The sequence below is a fragment of the Amblyraja radiata genome, chromosome 2 (genome assembly GCF_010909765.2).
Source record: "Amblyraja radiata isolate CabotCenter1 chromosome 2, sAmbRad1.1.pri, whole genome shotgun sequence".
NCBI lineage: Eukaryota > Metazoa > Chordata > Chondrichthyes > Rajiformes > Rajidae > Amblyraja > Amblyraja radiata.
The window spans coordinates 25,574,526-25,599,312 of NC_045957.1; the positions used below are offsets into that span (position 1 = coordinate 25,574,526).

Sequence of the window (24,787 nt, forward strand, 5' to 3'; positions counted from 1 at the left end):
GGGGTATTGACTATAGGAACAGATTGGACAGCCTGTGATTGTTCTCCAGAGGTAGTGGAGAAACCTAATAGAAGTATATATAAAATTATGAGAGGCATAGGTAAGGACGACAGTCAGACCCCAGGTTGGAAAAATCAAATACATAGATAGATAGACAATAGGTGCAGGAGCAGGCCATTCGGCCTTCGAGCCAGCACCGCCATTCAATGTGATCATGGCTGATCATCCACAATCAGTACCCTGTTCCTGCCTTCTCCCCATACCCCTTGACTCCGCTATCTTTAAGAGCTCTATCTAACCCTCTCTTGAAAGCATCCAGAGAATCGGCCTCCACTGCCTTCTGAGGCAGAGAATCCCACAGATTCACAACTGGGTGAAAAAGTTTTTCCTCATTTCCGTTCTAAATGCCTTACCCCTTATTCTTAAACTGTGGACCCTGGTTCTGGACTCCCCCAACATCGGGAACATGTTTCCTGCCTCTAGCGTGTCCAATCCCTTAATAATCTTATATGTTTCAATAAGATTCCGTCTCATCCTTCTAAATTTCAGTGTATACTAGACCAGTCGCCCAATTCTTTCAACATATGACAGTCCCGCCATCCCAGGAATTAACCTCGTGAACCTACGGTGCACTCCCTCAATAGCAAGAATGTCCTTCCTCAAATTTCCTCAAAACTGCAGACAATACTCCAGGTGTGGTCTCACCAGGGCCCTGTACAACTGTAAGGGACCTCTTTGCTCCTATACTCCTATGAAGGCCTACATGCCTTTAGCTCGAATAATCGAGCACTTAGATTTAAGGTGAGATGGGCAAAGTGTAAAGGAGATGGGCTGGGCAACAGTTTTGCACAGAGGGTGGTGACATGTTGTGGGGGTTGGTGGTGCAGGCAGATATGATAGAGACTTTTGTATAGGCATATGAATATGCAGGGAATGGAGGGATATAGATTATGGGCAGGTAGGTCAGATTTGGCTTTGGCATCATGTTTGGCACATCGTGGGCCGAAGGGCATGTTCCTGTGCTGAACTGCTCCATATTCTTGGTATGTCCTTTCAGATGAGACAGAGGTTCATTTGCACCTCATCCAACCTCATCTACTGTATCCGTTGTTCTATGTGTGGGCTCTTATACATCGGCGAGACGAAGTACAAACTGGGCGATCGTTTTGCTGAACACTTATGCTCGGTCCGCCTCGGCCTACCCGATTTCCTGGTTGCCAAACACTTTAACTCCCTTTCCCATTCCCACACAGACCTTTCTGTCCTGGGCCTCCTCCACTGTCAGAGTGAGGCCACATGCAAATTGGAGGAACAGCACCTCATATTTTACATAGGCTGTGGTATGAAGATTGATTTCTCTAATTTCAGGTAACCCTTACATTCCCTCCCTCCCTCCCCCTACCCCCACCCTAGCCATCCTACTGGTTCCACTGATCGCATCCTTGTATCCCTTCATTATCACCTCTTCCCCGGCCATCAATGGGCCATTATGAACTCCACCCTTCCTCTGTCATCTGTTGCCGACCCTGCTTTGTTCTGGCCTTTTCTTACCTTCAGTTCCCTCCCCTCTACTTTCAATCTGCAGAAGGGTCCCGACCCGAAACGTCAGCCTTTTTGTTTTACTTCTCCAGAGACGCTGCCTGACCGGCTGAGTTACTCCAGCACCTTGTGTCTATGTTCGTGTTAAATTGACTCTGTCTTTGAATTTTCAGAAACACCAACCGGAGATTGTGTCCATGGGGAAGACACACCATGAAAGGGGCCACAGGCAGGAACCTGCGTCGTGTGTCACGGACCCATTCCCCACTGGTTGCGGATGTGTTACTCAGGCCCTTTGTCAGGTGACGGGGCTGGAGGGTTGCGAGGAAAACCAATGCTTCAGAGTGAAGGCAAATGAAGCTGAGCTGATCAGGGCGAGGAAACCCTCGATGGACTGTACAGTTCCAGTTATGGAAGGCCAGTTACAACCCGGGTCCCACTGCAATGTACCAAAGCCCAGAAGGTGGGTGCAGGGAGGAATGGCCATTGGTTCCTTCCGTCTCCTTCTCAGGTGGTCTCTTGGGTTTCAAGGTTCAACTACCAGCTCTTTGGTGGCTGATGTGGAGGCCAGACTTGGACCCAAGTTCACTGGCACAGACGGAGCAGGAGGTAGGGGGTGGGACTGGTGGGTGATGGCTTGGGAAGTGTTGCGGTTCTTCCATGGTTTACGCTGGGCTTCAGTATACCCCAGATGAGAAGACCTGACCTTCTCAGTGTGCTTAGCCCGTGCACCCCTTGTCTGTATTAAGCAGTCATAGGCCAAGGATGCCCATGAGTCAGTGGCCACGTCATACTTTTCCACGGAGTTCTTGAAACCATACTTGAATAAACATATAATAGGAACATAGAAACATAGAAAATAGGTGCAGGAGTAGGCCATTCGGCCCTTCGAGCCTGCACCGCCATTCAATATGATCATGGCTGATCATCCAACTCAGTATCCCATACCTGCCTTCTCCCCATACCCTCTGATCCCTTTATCCACAAGGGGTACATCTAACTCCCTCTTAAATATAGCCAATGAACTGGCCTCAACTACCTTCTATGGCAGAGAATTCCACAGATTCGCCACTCTCTGTGAACAGGCCCTTCGGCCCACCATGTCCGTGCCAGGTTAAATTACCTCCTACGTGGTGCAACCTGAGCAGTACAAAGTCCTTAGTGGTTCGGTGCTGAGGTGGGGTTGTGGTTAGCTAGTGCTAGGTTGGTCAAGAACCTGACAGTTGATGGGTAGAAGCTGTTCTCCAACCTGGAGGTGATCCTTCTCAGGCTCTTGTAACTTCTTCCCGATGTGGGAGCAGTGAGAAGTGAGTTGGCCAGGGTGTCATGGGTCTTTGATGACATTCATTTAATTTATTGTCACGTGGTCAAGTGTAAGGAGGTGGAGTGAAAAGCTGTTTTCACCGTAAATGGTGCTATCCAGTCAGCAGAAAGACTATACATGATCATAATCAGTCATCCACAGTGCACAGATACAGGATAAAGAGAATAATGTTTAGTGCAAGATAATGTTTAGTGCAAGATAAAGTTCAGTAAAGTCCGAATGAAGATAGTCTGAGTATCCCCAGTGAGGTAGATGGTAGCTCAGGACTGCTCTCTAGTTGGTGATAGGATGGTTCAGTGATCATATTGGCTGCCTTCTTGAGACAGTGATTCCTGTAGAACCCTTAGATGGTGGGGAGGTCCGACCCTGTGATGGACCAGGCAATAAACACAGCTTTCCGCAGCCTCCGTTGTTCCTGGGTGTTCACATTACAAAACGGGGCGGTGATGCAACCAGTCAGTATGCTCTGCACCATGCACCTGTCGAGGTTCCATACAGTACTTGGTGACGTACAGAATCTCCTCAAACTTTAGAGGAAGTGAAGGCATTGGTGAGCTTAGAAGACAAAGAGACAAAAGGTGCAGGAGTAACTCAGCGGGTGAGGCAACATCACTAAAGGACATGGATAGGTGACGTTGGTGAGCTTTCTTTGTGACCACTGAAGCAGCCAGGACAGATAATTAAACTTGAGGCTGTTGACTCTCTAATGCCGTCCGTCCCACCAATGAAGACAGATGCATGGTCCCTCAACGTTCCCTTCCTAATTAGCTCCTAACTCAGCGGGTCAGGCAGCATCTCTGGAGAAAAGCATCTCCAGCCCTCTCACCAACTAGTGTGCGGACCTGACCTCCCGTCTACCTCAATCAGTCTGAAGAAGGGTCTGAAACTGAAACGTCACATTCCTATTCTCCAGAGATGCAGCATGACCCGCTGAGTTACTCCAACATTTTGTCTATCCACGGTGTAAACCAGCATCTGCAGTTCCTTGCGACACAATCAGTAAGGTTGCTGCTTCGGCACAATTCTACCAGATTATTTATTAATCCCCTTCCTATACTCTGACTTGTCGCTACCCATTATTCATCCAACAATGAAGATATAATCGGCCAATTTAAAGATGGCATTGGAGTTGTGTCAGTATAGTTTAGACACAGCACGGAAACATTCGGCCCACCAAGTCCACGCCAACAAACTATCCCCGCACATTATCAGTATCCTACACACACAATTTACAGAGGTCAATTAGCCTACAAACCTTTAGGTCTTTGGGGTGCGGGAGAAAACTGGAGTACCCATAGAAAACCCTCACAGGTCACGGGAGAACGTACAAACTCTGTACATTCAGCGCCTGTAGTAGGATTGAACCCGTGTCTCCAGAGCTGTAAGGCAGTAACTACCGCTGCGCCACGGTGCCAGTCATAGGTATAGAGAGAATGGAGCAATAACTGAGCACACAGCCATGAGGTGCCCCTGTGCTGCTGGCCCTAGAGGAGGACCTGTTGCTGCCAAAGTAATAAAAGGGACCATAGAAAAACAAGAGGATGTGTTTAAGGTGAGGGGAGTAAGATTTAATAGGAACCTGAGGGGCAACATTTTCACTCAGAAGGTGGTGTCTATGTGGCGGAGCTGCCAGAGGAGGTAGTTGATGCAGGTACTATAACAGCATTTAAGAAACTTGGACACGTACATGGATAGGAAAGTTATAGAGGGATATGGACCAAACGTGGGCAGGTGGGACTAGCTCAATGTTATAACTTGCACTAAATGTTGCACCCATTATCCTTTATCTGAACTGCGGACGGCTTGATTGTATTCATGTAGTCATTTCTTTGGCTGGATAGCACACAAACAAGAGGCACATGTTTGAAAACATATACCACCAGATTCGTGGACAGTTTCTACCCAGCTATTATCAGTCAACTGAACTGTCCTCTCACCAGCTAGAGTGCGGACCTGACCACATTGAAGATATTTGAACTATCTATAATCGGACACTAGATCAAAACAGAAAAATAGGTGCAGGAGTAGGCCATTCGGCCCTTCAAGCCAGCACTGCTATTCAATGTGATCATGGTTGATCATCTAAAATCAGTACCCTGTTCCCGCTTTTTCCCCGTGTCCCCTGATTCCTTTAGCCCTCAGAGCTAAATCTAACTCCCTCTTGAAAACATCCAGTGAATTGGCTTCCACTGCCTTCTGTGGCGGAGAATTCACAACTCTGGCTGAAAAAGTTTTTCCTCATCTCAGTCCTAAATAGCCTGCCCCTTATTCTTAAACTGTTATTCTTATTCTTACATCCGGGTTCTGGACTCCCCCAACATCGGGAACATTTTTCCTGCATCTAGTCTGTCCAATCCTTTAAGAATCTTATATGTTTCCACAATATCTTTATCCTTTATCTGTACGCTGGCTTGATTGTAATCATGTACAGTCTTTTCTTTGACTGGATAGCATGAAAACAAAAGTTTTTCACTGTAGATGGACACAAAGTGCTGGAGTAACTCAGTGGGTCAGGCAGCATCTCTGGAGAAAAGGGATGGGTGATGTTTCGGGGCGGGCGTCACCTGTCTGAAGAAAGGTCTCTACCTGGAACGTCACCCATCCTTTTTCTCCAGAGATGCTGACTGACCCGCTGAGTTATTCCAGCACTTTGTGTCTATCTTCGGTATAAACCAACATTTGCAGTTCTTTTCTACACAGCTTTTCACTGTACCTTGGTACACGTGACAATAATAAACTAAACTAAACGAAACAAAAAAAAAAACCCAAAAAACAGATAAATACTATCAAGCCGAATTCAAGTGTAGTAGGTAGAGCTAAGGGGAAGATACACTAAATTGTGGCGGCTCCCAAGGGTCGTGCCACCATAGTGTCGAACCCCTCGGCACAGGAGTGGTTCAGTCCGGAGGCGGCCCTTAGCCGGAGGCTTTAAAGGCAGGGGTTTGGGTGCCATCTTTCTCTCGTTTGGTCTTCCCTACAACCGGGAGGATCAGAATAAAAAGTGCCTCTCAAAACACGACTTCGTGCTTAATTCTGAGACCCACGCACTACATTGGTGACCCCGACGCTCCATTGGCGTCATGATGGAGAACAGACAAAGCCCTACCTCCTCACAGGCCGGCCCGGCCCTGTCTCTGGACGCGGTCTCCATAAACTAAACTAAACTAAACTAAATTTAGATGGGGCATCATGGTCAGCATGGGCTGAAAGGCCTGTTTCCGTGCTGTATGACTGACTAGCAGTCCTGGACATGCTTTTCTGTTAGATAGACACAAAATGCTGGAGTAAAGGGCCTGTCCCACTTGGGTGTTATTTGCGTGTCACGCAGGTGGCGCGCAAAGGTTTTGTGAATCCCGAAATCCTGGGGCGCCGCGCTGGACCCTGCCTACGTCACCACGCACCATGCGCGCGTAATGCACGCCATGAGCGCATCACGTGCGCTTCATGACGCGTGCGTCGTGACGCGTAAATGATGTCACGTAAATGACGCGCAAATGACACTCAAGTGGGACAGGCCCTTAACTCAGCGGTCAGCCAGCATTTCTGGAGAAAAGCAGGTGATGTTTTGGGTCGAGGCTGTCCTTCTGGCTTACCAGCATCTGCAGTTCCTTCCCACACCCATGCTTTGCTGTAACGTGGACTGTATCGGCCTCTAATCTGACCTCCTCCAGCGAACAGTTTAATTCGTTGTTGCTGAGTGTGGTTTTCTTCTCTTCTGCCTTAGTCCTGATTTTCTGGTCGATGCCACTCTAAGTTCCTCTGTCTTCCCTTTCCCTATGGTCGGATGCCAGTGCTCCAGCTGTGTCTCCTTCTTCAGTAACTACAAGCCGACCAACCGTCGGAACGGCCATGACAAGGAGATCAAACCGCTGCTGCACTTTCAGAGGTGAGTTTCGACTTTAGTCCACTTCCTAGCCTCACGTCAATCCTTAGTCAGTTTGGTTTATTGTCACCGTGTACCGAGGACCAGTGAAAAGCTTTTGTTGCTTGCTAACCTTTCACAGGAAGGATGAGAAGGCAGGAGAATGGGGTTGAGAGGGAAAGATAGATCAGCGATGATTGAATGGCGAAGTAGGCTTCATGAGCCAAATGGCCTAATTCTGCTCCTAGAACTTTCAAACATACAGAAAGCAGAAAGAGGGACCCGGCGTGGGGGTGAAGAGGGACAATGGGGACTATAATGAATATTTTTGTTACTTTGCCGACTTCGTAACTTTACCGCGGTCGAATTTGCCACCTGCACCGGAGCTCTGGAAAAATCTTCCTCAGATCCGCAACTTTGTATTGAACATTAGCTTCAGTCTGAGGACCCGAAAGTCCATGTAAAAACATCAAAGAGTACAGCATAGGAATGGGCCCTTCAGCCCAAACATGATTCCAAGTTAAACTGGTCTAATTTGCCTGTAAATGTTCCATATCTCTCCATTCTCTGCACTTCCACGTGCCTGCCCAAAAGCCTCTTGAACACCACTATTTTATCTGCCTTCACCACCACCCCGGGCAGCGTGTCCAGGCCCCCACCATTGGTCTTTCCCCCTCTCACCTTATAGTGTTGGACATTTACACACTAGGAAAAAGGTTCTCACTACCCTATGCACACCTTTCATAATTTTATATACTTCTATCAAGTCTTCCCTCAACCTCCTGCATTCCAGAGATGCTGCCTGACCCGCTGAGTTACTCCAGCACTTTGTGTCTTTTGTTTCTGTAAACCAGCATCTGCTGTTCCTTGTTTCTACATTAGCTGCTTAATCTTCTTCTTGCCTATGGCGTGCACAGCCTAAAGTTGTAGGACAACTTGTTCAGCTGTTTAATATAAGTAAGTAAGTTTATTGGCCAAGTATTCACATACAAGGAATTTGCCTTGGTGCTCCGCCCACAAGTAACAACATGACATACAGTGACAGTTACGAATGACTCAGAAAACACTAAACATTAATAATAATAAAACACCATTGATCAAGCATGTGAACCAACAAAATACCAGATCAAAGGGAGGCTACAGATATTTGGCTGTTGAGTAGAGCAACTACTCGTGGTAAAAACTGTTTTTATGTCTGGCTATGGCAGCTTTGACAGTCCGGAGTCGCCTTCCAGAGGGAAGTGATTCAAAGAGTTTGTGGCCAGGGTGAGAGGGGTCAGAGATGATCTTACCCGCACGCGTCCTGGCACTTGCAGTGTACAGTTCATTAATGGAGGGAAGGTTGCAGCCAATAACCTTCTCTGCTGATCGGACGATTCGCTGCAGCCTCCAGGTGTCGTGCTTGGTGGCTGAGCCAAACCAGACCATGGTGGAGAAGGTGAGAACAGACCCTACGATGGCCGTGTAGAATTGGACCATAATATTGAACTTAAACAGCTATAAGGTGAACGGGGAGAAATTTAAAGGTAGTGGATATACGGAACGAGCTGTCAGAAGAGGTGGTGGAGGCAGGTGAAATTACTATGGACAGGTACTTGGACAAGAAAATAATAGGATATGGGCTTAATGTAATGTAGTTGACATGTTGACATGGACATTGGGCTGAAGGACCCATTTCCATGCTGTACTGGTCTATGCCACTATTTCAGTTTCATCCCTGTAAAATAGACATCGAGTTACAAATCATTCACAGAATAAGTAACCTTGTTTAGTGCCGTTGAAGCAGACAGAAGGGGAAAGAAACAAACTAATTTTAAGGGCGGCACGGTGGTGCAGTGGTTGAGTTACTGCCTTACAGCGCCATAGACCTGGGTTCGATCGCAACTATGGATGCTGTCTGTACAGAGCTTGTAAATATGTCCTGTGACTGCATGGATTTTCTCCGGGTGCTCCTGTCTCCTCCCACACTCGAAAGACGTACAGGTTCATAAGTTATCGGTAATTGGCTGTGGTAAAAATAGTAAATTGGCTCCAGTGTGTTGTGTACGGGGATCGCTGGTCGATGCGGACTCAGTGGGCCGATGGGCCTGTCTCCGTACAGTACCTCTAAACTGAACTAAACATTCAGTGTATCTTCTGAGAATGAATGATAGGCTGGCAAGTTAGCGCAGCAGTTATTGCTGCTGGTTCATAGGTCCATAGTCCCAGGTTCATTCCTGATATCGGGTGCTTTTTCTTGTAGTGTTTGCACCTTTTCTCTTGATTTCTCCCACGTCACAAAGCGATGCTGGTGAGCGAATTGGCTAATGTTAATTGCCTCGGTGTAGGTTAATGGGAAACTGAATAAGTTGCTGGGATGAGTGTGGATCTGTCCAAACTGCATTACAGCAGCATGAAAGCGCACACTACCAAACTCAAGAACGGCTTTTTCCCCTCTGAATCAAGCTTCTGAACAGTCCTTCCACAGGCTAGGGACTGTCTGATTCACCTCTATCCCATTGCGGACATCAGACATCTCTGGAACTGATGCGCTACAATGCTGATAACTATATTCTGCACTCTGTATCTACCCCTTTTTTCTACCTATTGTTTGGCCCAATTGTATTTGTGTTTAAACATAGAAACATAAAAAACAGGTGCAGGAGTAGGCCTTTCGGTCCTTCGAGCCTGCACCGCCATTTAATATGATCATGGCTGATCATCCAACTCAATATCCTGTACCTGCCTTCTCTCCATACCCCCTGATGCCTTTAGACACAAGGGCCACATCTAACTCCCTCTTAAATATAGCCAATGAACTGGCCTCAACTACCTTCTGTGGCAGAGAATTCCACAGATTCACCACTCTGTGTGAAAAAGGTTTTTCTCATCTCGGTCCTAAAAGACTTCCCCCTTATCCTTAAACTGTGACCCCTTGTTCTGGACTTCCCAACATCGGGAACAATTTTCCTGCATCTAGCCCTTAAGAATTTTGTACGTTTCTATAAGATCCCCCCTCAATCTTCTAAATTCTAGCGAGTACAAGCCGAGTCTATCTGAGTATTTAGTATTATCTGATCTGTGTGGATAGCATGCGGAACAAATCTTTGCACTGTACCTCGATACATGTGACAAAAATAAACATCTATATCTCCCCTTTGCTTTATCTATTGTACTTGCGTTTGACGATAGTATTTATGTATTGTATTATCTTGTCTGATTATAAAGCATGCAAAACAATGCTTTTCACTGTACTTTGGTACATCTGACTATAAGGAACCTAAGCCTCTATATCTTCCCCTTTGCTCTACCTATTGTACTTGCGATTGGCTTGATTGTATTTATTGGAGAGCATGCAAAAAAAAACTTTTCACCGTACCTCGTTACAAGTAATAATAATAAACATGAACTAAATCTAAACCTGAACAAAAGTATTCAGATTGAATAAATCCCGGTAATTTTGGTTGATTGATAATTTATTATCACATGTGACATGTCACAGTGAATTCTTTGTTTTTTATACCATACACAAAGTACGCAAACAGTCACCATGTATAAGGTGTTGCCAAAGTTACAAAGTGTTCAATGTAGTCCCTAATGGTTCCTCTTTGTTCTCGGCTGCCCCCACACGCCGGGTCCCTCTTTGTTCTCGGCGGCCCGTCCTTGGCCGCCTTCCAGCACCCACGCGGGCCCATCCTCAGCCGCCCGCCACCGGGTCCTCACTTGGATGGCTCCTGGCCGACCTTCCTCACTCCTCCACAGCCCACCCTTTAGATGCTGCAACGAGTTGATCGGATCTGCAGATCTGAATTACTGGGGCAGGTCTATTCTTCAGAAAGGTCCAAATGACTGGTATGGTGTGCAATGTTTTAATCTTTGCTTCTGGTCCTTCAACAGACAGAAACTTCCTATCAGCGTGAACGATTACGTGATTGTGAACGGCAACAAGTCAGGCACCGCGCGCTACGTTGGCCATTTGGACAACTCGGGAATGGCCAATGCTGTCTTTGTTGGTGTTGAGCTGGATGAACCTAGTGAGTATCATTGCCTAGAATTCACCCTCCTTGCTGTGCTACTAGGGTGCTGTTTTAATGCTAATGTTCTAATGCTAAGTCAAGGGCCCCACACAGAAGAATATGATAAATCAGCAAAATTTGCAAGCAATTTAAAAATAAACACTTCCAATTTTAATACTAATTTATGAAGAGCATAAAACAAATCCTTCTGCCCTGCAAGTCCACACATTCCATCATTTAGGGTGGCATGGTGGCGCAGAGGTAGAGTTGCTGCCTTACAACGCCAGAGGCCTGGGTTTGATCCTGACTATGGGTGCTGTCTGTACGGAGTTTGTACCTTATCCCTTTTCATCGGGTTCGCTTGTTTCCTCCCACATACCAAAGACGTGCGGGTTTGTAGATTAATTGACTTTTGTAAATTGTCCCTAGTGTGTAGGAAACAACTAGTGTGAATGGGTGTTTGCTGGTCGGTGTGGACATGGTGGGCCGATATCTCTGTGGCTATGGTGGGCTATATCTCTAAACTAAACTAAGCCCACATAGAAAAAATGCTAAATTGGCAATTTTAAAATAAAATATATATGTCCCCATCCAATTTTAGTACTTGAATCTATGAAGAGAACAAAACAAATCCTTTAGCCCACCATGTCAACTTTATGCTCCCTCTTTCAATTAGAAGCAGTTTACCAAAGGAAGGCAAAAGAAAAGCACCAACATCAATCTACTATTTATGGCAGAGAGCTTTTTGTTGTTAATGATGGAAGGTGGGATGGTTCTCCTTAAAATGCTGATTGTGGTAAAAAAAGGTCATGGAATTACGGAAGTGCAGAAGAGGCCACTAGATCTATTGCAATAATCCCATCTGAGCCATTCCCCCTGCTTATATCTTTCATCATATCTTAAATGTGTGTCTCCTGGTCCTCAACATCTGCCAGCCAGGCACAGCTTCCTTCAGTTTACCCTAGTAGGCTAATTCCATTGGAGTGTTGGGACCTGCTCTTTGGCAGTGGAGGCCAAATTATTGGATGGATTTAAGAGAGAGTTAGATAGAGCTCTAGGGGCTAGTGGAGTCAAGGGATATGAGGACAAGGCAGGCACGGGTTATTGATAGGGGACTATCAGCCTTGATCACAATGAATGGCGGTGCTGGCTTGAAGGGCCGAATGGCCTCCCCGTGCACCTATTTTCTATGTTTCTATGTTTCCCACGTATCTTTCTTCCAGGGCTTTTAATTTGCACCTTCTTATTTATCTTAAGTTCCTAGTCTTTAGGTCCTTGAAGGTAGCAACACAAATAGAGAGAGAGGGAGGTAAAGGTGGTGTGTAGTATGCTTGCCTTCATCTGTCAGGGCATAGAAACATAGAAAATTGGTGCAAATTCAGACCTACGAGCCATTCAATATGATCATGGCTGATCATCCAAAATCAGTACCGCGTTTCGGCTTTTTCGCCATATCCCTTGATTCCCTTAGCAATCCCTTAGAGCTAAATCTAAACCTAACTTGTTCTTGAAAACTTAATTATAAGTATAAGGCATTAAGTATAAGAGTCAGGAATTTCATACAGCTTTTTAAAACGTTGATTAGATTGTTTTTGGAGTATTATGTGCAGTCCTGGTCACCCCGTTGCAGGAAGGATGTGGAGGATGTTGGAGAGGGTGCAGAAGAGGTTTACCAGAATGATGCCTGGATTAGTGGGTATTACGTATAAGGAGAGGATGAACAAACTTGAATGGTTTTCATTGGAGCGTCAGAGGTTGAGGGGAAACCTGATAGAAGTATGTAAGATTATGGGAGGCATAGATAAGGTGGAAATGTCAAAGACTAGAGAGCATGGCTTTAAAGTCAGAGGGAAATTTTAGACGAGATGTGCAGGGCAAGTTTTTTATAATTTAGTGTGATGGGTGCCTGGAATGTGCTGTCAAGGGTGATGGTGGATGCAGTTATGATAGTGGAGTTTGAGAAACTTTTACACAGACGCATGGATACTCAGGAGATGGGGGAATATGGATTATGTGCAGGTAAGATCTGTTCTTGTTCTGTTCTATGTTAACAGTGGCGAGGAGTTATGTGGATCCAGGGACGACTTTGAGATGCAATGGACCTTACAGCATCTTCCCGAATAGTTAAAGTCACAACAGGAAATGAGTGCAGAATGGTGGTTTATATTGTCCATTTGGAAATGTTAAATACAATCTCTGTAGTGTTTTGGTTACACTGTTGTAGGAAAGATGTTGTGAAACTGGAAAGAGTGCAGGGAAGATTCATGAGGATGTTGCCAGGACTCGAGGGCCTGAGATAGCGAGAGGTTGGGCAGGCTAGGACTCCATTCCTTGAAGCGCAGGAGGATGAGGGGTGATCTTATAGAGGTGTATAAGATCATGAGGGAATAGATCGGGTAAATGCACAGAGGCACACAATAGGAACCTGAGCAGCAAATTTTTAACACAAAAGATGGTGGATATACGGAATTAGCTGCCAGTGGAGGTAGTTGAGGCAGGTTCTATAACAGTGTTTACAATACATTTGGACAGATACATGGATAGGAAAGGTTGAGAAGGATATGGGTCAAATGCAGGCAGGTGGAACTAGTGTAGATGGAGCATCTTGGTCGGCATGGGCAAGTTGGACCGAAGGGCCTGTTTCCATGCTGTATGACTCTATGACTAAGACTCGAAGAGGGCATAAGAGTAAGATGAGTGGAGGGGATAGAGAGAGCTTAAAGCAGATTTATGAAGCAGTTTTTTTACAGAGAGACTGGTGAGTACCTGGAATGCACTGGCAGCAGATACAAGAGCAAAGTGATATTTAGGCAGCCACACAAATGGGTGGGGGATGGAGGAATCAAGACAATGTGGGTGCAGAGAAGATCAGTGTGGATACGTATAATGGTCAGCACAGATATTCTGGGACAAAGGGCTTGTTCCTTTCGCTGTATTGATCTATCTTCAATGATCTAAAGGTTCTCAATTATCTGTTTGGATTTCAGGTGGAAAGCATGACGGCATATTTGAAGGGAAGCGATACTTTCAGTGTTACGAGAACTTTGCCATATTTGTTCCTGTGCATGAAATATTCTACGTTATAAATAGAAAGGTATGATGGGAATAAATGCCAATCAAAATTGTGACTCTTGCACTTACATGTAAACAGTATGTTGAATATGCTATAGCTCTTTGCAGAATGTCAAGCCAGAGGGAGGAGAGTAGCGGGCGGGGGTGCGGTGGGAGTGGGGTGGGGGTATAGGGAGGGGGGGGAGGAGAGAGTGGTGGGAGTCCAGGTGAGGCTCAGGGGAGAGAAGGGAGGGGAATGGGGAGGGGGGGTAAATAAAGAGGAGGAGTGGCGGAGAAAGGTAGGTGGGGGGGGGCGAGGTTATTTAGAGGTTACCTAAAATGGAAGAATTTAAGGATTCAATGTTAATACCATCGGGTTGTAAGCTACTCAAGGGGAATATGGTGGTATTTGTGTTTTGCTGTAAATTCCAGCATCTGCGGTTCCTTGTCTCTCTATGAACTGTAAAGAGCCCAAAGGCAGAGAGTTCCTGGTCCCTAACATATATAGTATCTATCAAGATGTTCCAAGGACTTACCATAAACGATTTTATTATAGAAAACTGCAGATATCCAGAGCAAGCACTCTTCCCTCTCCCGTCTCTCAGTCTGAAGAAGGGTTTTGACACGAAAGGTCACCTATTCCTTTTCTCCAGAGATGCTGACTGACCCACTGAGTTACTCCAGGAAATTGTGTCTATCTTCATTATAAACCAGCATCTGCAGTTCCATCCTACACTGTGAACAGAAAATCTGTTCTAAATGAGGTTTAGATTAGTTTGAGGATAAAATATTGGGGCAGATATTGATGAGAATTTTCTGGCAGTTACACATCGTCCCGTGAAGTCATTTACATTTGAGTGGACAAAAAGAGCCTTGATTTAAGTTTTAGTTTAGTTTAGAGATACTGCGAAAAAACAGGCCCTTCGGTCTATCGTGTCCGCGCCGATCAGTAACTTTCATCCCGCACACTAACACTATCCTACACACTAGGGACAATTTACAATTTTTACCCAAGCCAATTCACCTACAAACCTGTATGGCTTTGGAGTGTGAGAGCACCTGGAGAAAACCCACGTGGTCACAGGGAGAACATAGAACTCTGTACAGACAGCACCCATGGTCAGGATCGAACCCGGGTCTCTGGCACTGTAAGGCAGCAACTCTACCGCTGCGCCACTGTGCCACCCATTTAATGTTGCATCTAAAAGACGTAACCTTTGGGGCCCATTCTTCCTGGTTAGAACTCAGTTATTTCTGGGAAGTTATTTTAACGTTTAAATTTCTACTGAGAGATGCAAGATGTGACAGTCAATGAAATTACCCATCTTACCTTTCCGCATTCCAGTGTAGAGATCCACAGGCCTTCTGTTGCCTCAACTGAGGAAATGATTCAGTACGGATCATTGTCACAGTGGCCATGTCACAGTACAGTTAGTCATTAGTTCATACGTTATAGGAACAGGATTAGGCCATTCGGCCCATCAGGTCTACTCCAGACTCCAGCCATAGAGATGTACAGCACAGAAACATGCCAACCAAGAAATCCCATCTAACCTATTTGCCTGTGTTTGGCCCCACATCCCTCTAAGCCTTTCCTATCCATGTACCTGTCCAAATGTTTTTTTTAATATTATTATTGTACCCGCCTCAACTAGCTGCTCTGCAACTCATTCCTGGTACCCCCCACACTCGATGTGAGAAAGTTTCTCCTCAGTTTACGATTACGTTTTTCACCTCTCACATTAAACCTTGACCTTCTTGTTCTCGATTCTCCAATCCTGTGTTAAAGATTCTCTGCTTTCATCCCATCTATTCCCCTTTTATAAGAGTTTATACACTGCTGTAAGATCACCCCTCAGTCTTCTTTGCACCAAGGAATAAAGTCCTAGCCTGCTCAAACTCTCCCAATAGCTCATGCCCTTGAGTAAATCTTCTCTGCACACGTTCCAGCTATTAGCCAGCGTCTGCAGTTATTTGTTTCGGCACTTTCTAGCTTAATGGCATCTTGCCTATAGCACTGTGACCAAAACAGAACACAATACAGGTCCAACACCGATTTTCCAGCACCATTGGTTCAGGGGCCTTTCTGGATTAGCCTCATAGAGGAGTCCAACAATACTGGAACGGTTCGCCGACGCCACCGAGTAGCGGAGATATCGGTCCGCAAAGTCGGTCACAGAAATCGGCTATGGGAATGGTTCTGCCGGCTTTGGCCAGGCCGAAGTTCCAGAGCCCAGGCCCGAAAGGGAAATTTGATCGGCCGCGGGAGTCCCCATGAGGTTGATATCAGTGGCCTCACACGGCCTAGGTGCCAGATTTTTTGAGGGACTTCCGGTGGGGGGGAGGGGGATTTCAAGTACGCTCGTGATTTTGTCTGGATTAAAGGAGGTGGGGGACCATCAGTTGCCGGAAAATCGGTGGTGGACCTAACCGACATAACGTCCCATTTACTTCGTCTGTTTGCGTTGCACTGTGCTAGAGTGAGAAGTAATTAAGACCATTCAACCTTTCATGCAGCCAAAGAAATCCATTTCGCCTCCAGGCCTGAGGTCAGCACAACATCGGTATTCTCTTGGATCCCTCAGTAACCTGGCAAACAACACGGGTGGTCGAGGGGAGTACAGTCACCCCACCAGGAAGAAAAAGCTGCACTCGCCCAAGGATCCCAACCCAACTAGGAGAATCTTGAGGAGGTCCGTCACCTCCAGCTCCTCCAGGATGTCTGACGGAGCTGTGCACCCTTCTCAGGAAGAATGGAGTGACAGTAACGAGAGGACAGAGAGAGCACCAGTCTCCCCCTCACAGCCAAAAATGAACACCCGGACTTTCACCATCACCGCCAGTCTACCTCCCGACTTCAGCCTTCACCATGCACCAAACAGAGCCAGCCCCAGGAAGGTCGTGAGGTGAGTCCACACCGCCATCCTCCAGGAGCAGCATTACTTAGTTTAGTTTATGGATACTGCGCGGAAACAGGCCCTTCGACCCATCGGATCCGCACCGACCAGCAATCCCCACTAACACTATCCTACACACCAGGGATCATTTACATACCCAGCCAATTAGCCTACAAATCTGTACATCTTTGAAGTGTGGGAGGAAACCAGCTTATGGGGTAACGTACAAACTCCGTACAGACAGCACCCGTAGTCAGGATCGAACCCGGGTCTCTGGTGTAGTAAGTCAGCAATTCTACCATTGCGCCACCATGTCACCCACTGCCTAAGATAGACACAAAGTGCTGGAGTAACTCAGCAGATCAGGCAGCATCTCTGGAGAACATGGATAGGTGATGTTTCGGATTGCGACCCTTCCTCAGAAGAAGGGTCTGAAGAGGGTCCCATCCCAAAACATCACCTATCCATGTTGTCCAGAGATGCTGCCTGATCCGCTGAGTTACTCCAGCACTTTGTGTCCTTTACAGGATTATTGTAGATGGCGACCAGAGTGGGTGCAGATTCGATGGGCAGCTGGATCTGTTGACTGCCGTACGACTCTGATATTATTCCAGATTTGTTTGTCCTTTGTCGTGTGCACAAGAGTATTTCATGAGTGTAAGATCGGAAATGAGTGAGCAAGCCAGTGAAGAACACCATTGCATGAACAGAGGGGAGATGACAGGGTGCATGTTTAGCAATGAAAGGAGGTTCTGAAAAGCCCATTTGGTTTTAATCATTGGTTGTATTCTTCCTACAGGCGTTGATGATGCATAAAGAGTACCAGAGAGGAGAGTGGTCAGACTGAAGGGAATAGTTCCAATGAACAGAAGATTCTTGGAGTCCGGGTTCCCCAATGGCCGGTCGATTACCTTGTATTTTTAGCGACACTGAACCAGACTTGCACCTTGTTGACCATGGGCTTGCTGTTGGGGGCCCAGCAAATAGCTTTAGAGAAGATGCACTGACAATACCGAGACTGATTGAATTCAGGACTGGGTAGCGCCGATAGCCTCACTGTCTCAGTTTACTGTAGCATTTAATACTGCTGGTACGTACCTGTACTAAATAAAACCTGCACTGAAACCAGACTGAACCTCTGAGCGTTTGGTGGAACATAGAACAGTACAGCACAAAAACATGATGCCAAGACCAACTCTTCTCTTAGCTTAGAGACACAGTGTGGTAACAGGCCACGTCGACCAGAAATCACCCGTACACAAATTCTATCCTACACACTGGGGACAATTTACAGAAGCCAATTAACCTACAAACCTGCACGTCTTTGTAATGTCGGAGGAAACCGGAGCACTTGAAGAAAACCCATAGACAGGATCAAAACCGTGTCTCTGGTGCTGTAAGGCAGCAATTCTACTGCTGTACTACCCTTAAATCTGCCTGCACATCATTCATATTCCTCCATATCCATGTACCTATCCAAAAGTCTTCTAAAAGCCACTATTGTATCTGCCTCCACCACCACCCCCGGTAGCAAATTCCTGGTGCTCATTACCTTGTGTGTAAAAAAAATTGCTCCACATTTTCTTTAAACTTTGCCCCTTTCACGTTAAAGCTCTGCCTTACAGTACTTGATATTTCCACCCAGAATAAAGGTCTGACTGTCTACCCTATTTATGCCTCTCATCATTTTATAGACATCTATCAGGTCTCCCCGCAACCTCCAGAGTTCTAGAGAAAATAAGTCGAGCCTGTCCAACCTTATTTTCATGGTCTGCTGCTCATTGACAGGCAAACACTTTTACAGCCGCAACCACATTTAGTGTCAGTTTCCAACTGTTTTAAGTCGCCCAATTAATATACAAAATGATGCATTAGGCAAATTAAAAACAAAACTCCCCCTTGATGTGGATTCTGCTTCTATAAATAATCCAAAAATGTGGCTGGACAAGTCAGGCTGCTCCTGTGAACCTACCTCGCCACACCTAAAGGGAAATCAGATCCTTCATTTTTATTACTTTTCTTTCTATAATCTAATAATTTCCTTTGCAACTTTACTTTGTTGCAAAGAGAGCATATTACACCTTACTTTCTACGTGCCTTTGCAAAAATCTCACATACCGACCCTCCTGAATCGCTTGTATTCAGAAGGTTTACAACACTGAACATGTGCATTTTCTACATTTGCCACTCATGTGGTAGTGCCTGGTTTTCCTGAATTTCCAATTAAATGTGCTTTGCATCAGTTTGCTCTTGACCAGGGTAATTACTTGGCAGTGATACAATGCAAAACTGGAAGGAACTTGAAGGTGCCTCAGACAGTAAAAAAATAGCAGCAGGTCGAAAAGTAGACAAACTACACAAAATGCTGCAACATCAGATCAAACTAAGGGGCAATAGAAAATGGACATCTGCTGAGCCCATACCAGGGAATGGTGTGCAAAGACCAAATTATACTGGTGTTTCACTGATCAACATCTACAGATAGTTGAAGATAGACACAAAAAGCTGGAGTAACTCAGCGGGACAGGCAGCATCTCTGGAGAGAAGGAATGGGTGACGTTTCGGGTCGAGACCCTACAGATAGTCAATGAAGATGAGTTGCATTAATTGATGTTGGAAGCAAATAACACATCAGTTGTATATGCCTCAGTCAAAACGTCCGACATGCTTCAACACAGAGCAGACCTGCATATCACTCCAGCAGATTGTGCAGTGGAGCAGTCAAAATGTCAAAACAAGGAACTGCAGTTGCTGGTTTACAGAAAAAAACCACATAGTGCAAAAGTAACTCAGGGGTCAGGCAGAACCACCCCCCCCCCCCCCCCCCGACTGTATTCACTATTACCTGCTATGGTTTCCCAATCTCTTCCTCTAGATTAGTGTAGATGGGCAAGGAAGGCTGGCAAGACTTGGTGGGCTGAAGTGACTGTCTCAGCTTTGCAGGTGGGACCTGAAATGTATTAATCTGGCAGTGTCACTATCCTTGTGCACTGTGGAAAAATCAATGAGGAAAGATGTGACTTAGCCGGAGTGGACAGACAATGCTTCAGGTCAAATGCCAAATACTTTAGCCCATAACTTTTTTAAATGGCAATTTATGGCCCCACAAATACTAATACATTATCCAAATGTGCCTTTTAGGGAAGTTCATACGTTACAGGAACAGAATTAGGACACTTGGTCCATCAAGTCCACTCCACCATTCAATCATGGCTAATCTATCTTTCCTTCTCAACCTGCCTTTCTCCTGCCTTTTCCCCTTAACCCCTGACATCCTTATTAATCAAAAATCTGTCAATTTCCGCTGTAAACATATCCATTGACGGCCTCCACAGCTGTTGGGGCAATGAATTCCACCCTCTGACAAAATAAATTCCTCCTCATCACATTTCTAAAAGTATGTCCTTTTATTCTGAGGCTATGGCCTCTGGTCCTAGACTCTCCCACTAGTGGAAACATCCTCTCCACGTCCACTCTATCCACTATTCCGTAAGTTTAAATGGAGTACACCATCATCCTTCTAAACTCCAGCAAGTACAGGCCCAGCACCGTCAAACACTCATTATATGTTAACCCAATCAATCCTGGGATCATTCTCGTAAACCTCCTCTGGACCCACTCCAACACCAGCACATCCTTCCTCAGATATGGGGTCCAACACTGATCACAATACAGATATGGGGCCCAAATCTGCACACAATAGCTGTTGAAGGGATAAATATTTAATGTGTTCAAAGTATAAAATAGTAGCAACGGGATCAATATCGCTCACCTGAGAAGGTAGGAGCCTCATGCGATCTTCTCAGCTGAAATTCAGCAGGTCTGACTGTCCAGCACAGCCTCAGTATTGAATTGTAGCTCCAGAGTAGGTTTAACCCTTAGGTTGGACGTGCTCACATCCTTCTGATTTATAGGAGAGAGCACTGCAATGCTGGTTTCCCATCAAATTCAGAAACACCAAGTAGAAAAAGAGATCTTTCCTCTTACTGGAAAGGGCACAGTGAAGATTTGTGAGGCTGTTGGCCAGACTCAAGGGCCTGAGCTTTTGGGAGAGGTTGACCAGGCTAGGACTCTATTCCTTAGAGCACAGAAGGGTGAGGGGTGATTTTATAGAGGCGTACAAAATCATGAGAGGACTAGATCGGGTAAACGCACAGTTTCTTCCCCAGAGTAGGGGAATCAAGAACCAGAGGACATAGGTTTAAGGTGAGGGGGGAAAAATTTAATAGGAACGTAATGTAAATTTAAAGGGGTTACCTTTTCACACAAGGTATGGGGTGGATGTATGGAACGAGCTGCGGAGGAGGTAGATGAGGCAGGTACTATCGCATAGATAGAACAGGTTTAGAGGGATAAGGGCCAAATGCTGGCAGGTGGGACTTGTTGGTCGGTGTGGGCAAGTAGGGCTGAAGAGGATGTTTCCACGCAGTATCACTCTGGCTCTATAAGAAAGACTTAAGGGGCCGTCCCACTGCGGGGACCTAATTGGCGAGTTTAGGAGAGTTTGAAAAAGTGTCATGTAGATGACCTCCTTCGACTGTGTAGAAGACTAGCTTCGGGAAAATTGGACACCGACTAGTGGAGAGTGAAGAAGACCTCCTTCGACCTCCCTACAACTATGTTGAAGACTATCTATGACTACCTTTGACTACCTTCGATTACCTTCGACTACCCTCGATTACCTACGAATAACATGCCGACCTACTACGACCTACTTCGACTAAACCTACGAGTAAAAAAAATATCAATTTTTTTTCATTGCGACCATTTTTTAATCGCGTGCATTTTTCAGCATGTTGAAAAATACACCGCAACCTAGCTGAGGCCTCGAGTATGCGGGGACTACGCTCGAGCATGAAGGAGAGTTACAAAGACATCCTGGGACCTCGTGTCTACCATGCTGTGAGTATGAGTCGAGGGCAAACTCGCCAATTAGGTCGCCGCAGTGGGACAGAGCCTTTACTCTGTGTCCTTAAACTACATCACACCAGCTCTGAAGTTGCAGGATTGTAGATTCCTGTCCGGCTGGTTTTGTGCAGCAACTCGAATGGTTTATTCCGAATAGCCATCACGTAACCAACCGCAGGAGGTCTGATGAATGCATCTTTAGACTTTAGAGATACAGTGTGGAAACAGGCCTTTGGCCTACCGAGTCTGTGCCTACCAGCGAATACCCCATACCCTAGCTCTATGCTATACACTAGTATAGTGACTAGTATAGTTTTTGGTTAAAAAAACAATTTTTTTTTTAACCAAAGCCAATGAACCTACAAACTGCACGTTTTTGAAGTGTGGGAGGAAGCCGGAGCACCCGGCAAAAATCCACATGGTCTCAGGGAGAAAGTGCAAATTCCGTACAGGCAGCACCCGTAGTAAGGATTAAACTCAAGTCTCTGGCGCTGTAAGGCAGCAACTCTACCACTGCGCCACTGTGGCGATTCACTTTTGGGTGTACTGGGGGATCACTGATTCAGTATTTCCAAGCTGTATCTGAACTAAACCAAACCATTGAAGAAACAAAACAGTCAAGAACGGGAAGAGTGCAGAAATTTATGATCATGTTGCCAAGACAATCTTGGGACAGCAAAGTGTCACCGCTGTAGAGCTACTGCCTTACAGCGCTAGAGACCCGTGTTCGATTCCGACTACGGGTGCTGTCTGTACGGAGTTTGACCGTTCTCAGTGCGACCGCATGGGTTTTCCCTGAGGGCTCCGGTTTTCTCCCACACTTCAAAGACGTACAGATTTGTAGGTTAATTGGCCATGGTAAAATTATAAATTGTCCCTAGTGTGCAGGAGAGTGTAGAGTGATCGCTGATCAGTTCGGACTCGGTCGGCTGAAGGGTTTGTTTCCTTGCTGTATCTCTAAAGTCTAAAGACTCGAGCGCCTGTGTAACAGGGAAAGGCTGATCAGGTTAGAACTTTATTCCTTGGAGCGCAAGAGACTGAGGAGTTATCTTATAGAGATGTACAAAGTAATGAGGGCAATAGATATGGTGAATGCACCTGTCTTTTACCCAGGGGTGGGGAATCAAGAACTAGAGGGCACAGTTATAAGGTGAAAGGGGAAAGATTTAATAGGAACCTGAGGATCAACTTTTTCGCACACAGGATGGTTTGCATATGGAATGAGCTGCCAGAGGAATTAGTTGACGCAGGTACAATAACAACATATAAAGACATTTGGACAAGTACATGAATAGGAAAGGTTCAGAGGGATATGGGCCAAACACATGCAAATAGGGCTAGCTTAGATGGAGCATCCTGGTCAGTTGAGCCAAACACCCTGTTTCCATGCTGTATGACTCTGCTCATTGCAGGTATAATAACAAGGACACCTACGTCAGACTCCTATATTTTGACCGTTGACACCATCATTCCAACCAAATTATTATGTGAAAGTCTAGACTTAGGATCCACCACCATCCGCAACTGGATCCTTGATTTAATGACCTGCGATCAGCAAGGATAGGTGAATAAACGCCCTTCATGATAATTCTCAACACCGCTATGTTCTCACCCACTACCTCTGCGACCAAATTCTGCTCTAGGTTTGCAGACGACCACCGTAGTGGGACAGATCTCAAACAATAATGAGACCGAGTACAGGAAGGATCTAAAACAAGAACTTCAGGAAGCAAGGTGTACAAACCCCAGTCTGTACCAATGGTGCTGATGTGAAGATGTCAATGTTGAGATTTTCAAGTTCCCAGGTGTAAATATCCCCAACAATTTGGCCTGAACATTGAAGCACCATCCAGGGAAGCACACCAACGCCTCTATTACCTCACTAGATGAACGAAATTCAACATCTTCAAAGGCTTTTACAAATGTCTACAGATGCACTATACAAAGCATTCTATCCAGTTGTATCACATTTATGGTAACTTGGGGTTGAAAAATTTGCAGAGTTGTGAACACATCCCAGTCCATCACATAAACTAGTCTTCCCCTCACCTGCTCCAATCGACTCCACCTATACTTCACGCTGCCTCGGGAAAGCAGTCAATATAATCAAGGATCGCTCATACCACGGTAATTCCCTCTTCCCCTCCCTCCCGTTGGGCAGCATGTACTAAAAGCTTGAACGCACGCACATAACAACAGTTTCGGGAATACCCACTGTCCTGCTGTCACCAGACTCTCGAACAGACTTCTCATGTGCTCAAGATGATATATTGGTCTTCCAAGCGACCTCGTTGCAGCTCCTGCGATTTTAAAAAAAAAACTGCACTTTCTCTGTAGCTGTAACACTATTTTCTGTGCTCTGTTTATTTTCTCATTTGCACTACCTGATGTACTCATGTATAATGTACGTTGCCTGCATAGCACACCAAAACAAACTTTTTGTGTTGGAAGGAACTGCAGATGCTGGTTTACACCAAAGATAGACACAAAATGCTGGAGTAACTCAGCAGGACAGGCAGGATCTCGAGAGAAAAGGAATGGGTGACAATAGGTGTAGGAGTAGGCCATTCGGCCTTTCGAGCCAGCACCGCCATTCAATGTGATAATGGCTGATCATGCCTAATCAGTATCCCATTCCTGCCTTCTCCCCATATCCCGACTCCGCTATCTTTAACAGCCCTATCTAGCTCTCGAAAGTATCCAGAGAACTGGCCTCCACCGCCCTCTGAGGCAGAGAATTCCACAGACTCACAACTCTCTGTGTGAAGAAGTGTTTCCTCGTCTCCATTCTAAATGGCTTACCCCTTATTCTTAAACTGTGACCCCAGGTTCTAGACACCCCCAACACCGGGAACATGTTTCCTGCCTCTAGCGTGTCCAAATCCTTAATAATCTTATATGTTTCAATAAGATCACCTCTCATCCTTCTAGACTCCAGAGTATAGAAGCCCAGCCGCTCCATTCTCTCAGCATATGACAGTCCCGCCATCCCGGGAATTAACCTTGTAAACCTACGCTGCACTCCCTCAATAGCAAGAATGTCCTTCCTCAAATTAGGGGACCAAATACACAATACTCCAGGTGTGGTCTCACTTGGGCCCTTAACAACTGCAGAAGGACCTCTTTGCTTCTATACTCAACTCCTCTTGTTATGAAGGCCAACATGCCATTTGCTTTCTTCACAGCCTGCTGTACCTGCATGCTTACTTTC

The 24,787-nt window shown here is 45.8% G+C and overlaps 1 protein-coding gene across 2 annotated transcripts in view; it reads left to right on the top strand.

Annotated features, from left to right (window-relative positions):
- LOC116987578 overlaps nucleotides 1-17,798 on the top strand; it is a 63,368-nt gene extending 45,570 nt beyond the window's left edge. The window contains exons 6-11 of one of the 2 annotated variants that reach the window (XM_033043724.1): nucleotides 1,713-2,002; nucleotides 6,588-6,749; nucleotides 10,602-10,738; nucleotides 13,708-13,814; nucleotides 16,289-16,677; nucleotides 17,468-17,798. In XM_033043724.1, the coding sequence (XP_032899615.1) occupies nucleotides 1,713-2,002; nucleotides 6,588-6,749; nucleotides 10,602-10,738; nucleotides 13,708-13,814; nucleotides 16,289-16,677; nucleotides 17,468-17,474 (1,092 nt within the window). In that variant the 3' untranslated portion in view covers nucleotides 17,475-17,798. The remainder of the gene's footprint in view (nucleotides 1-1,712; nucleotides 2,003-6,587; nucleotides 6,750-10,601; nucleotides 10,739-13,707; nucleotides 13,815-16,288; nucleotides 16,678-17,467) is intronic. The other variant, XM_033043734.1, reaches the window with a different exon arrangement.
- Nucleotides 17,799-24,787: the final 6,989 nt, after the last annotated feature.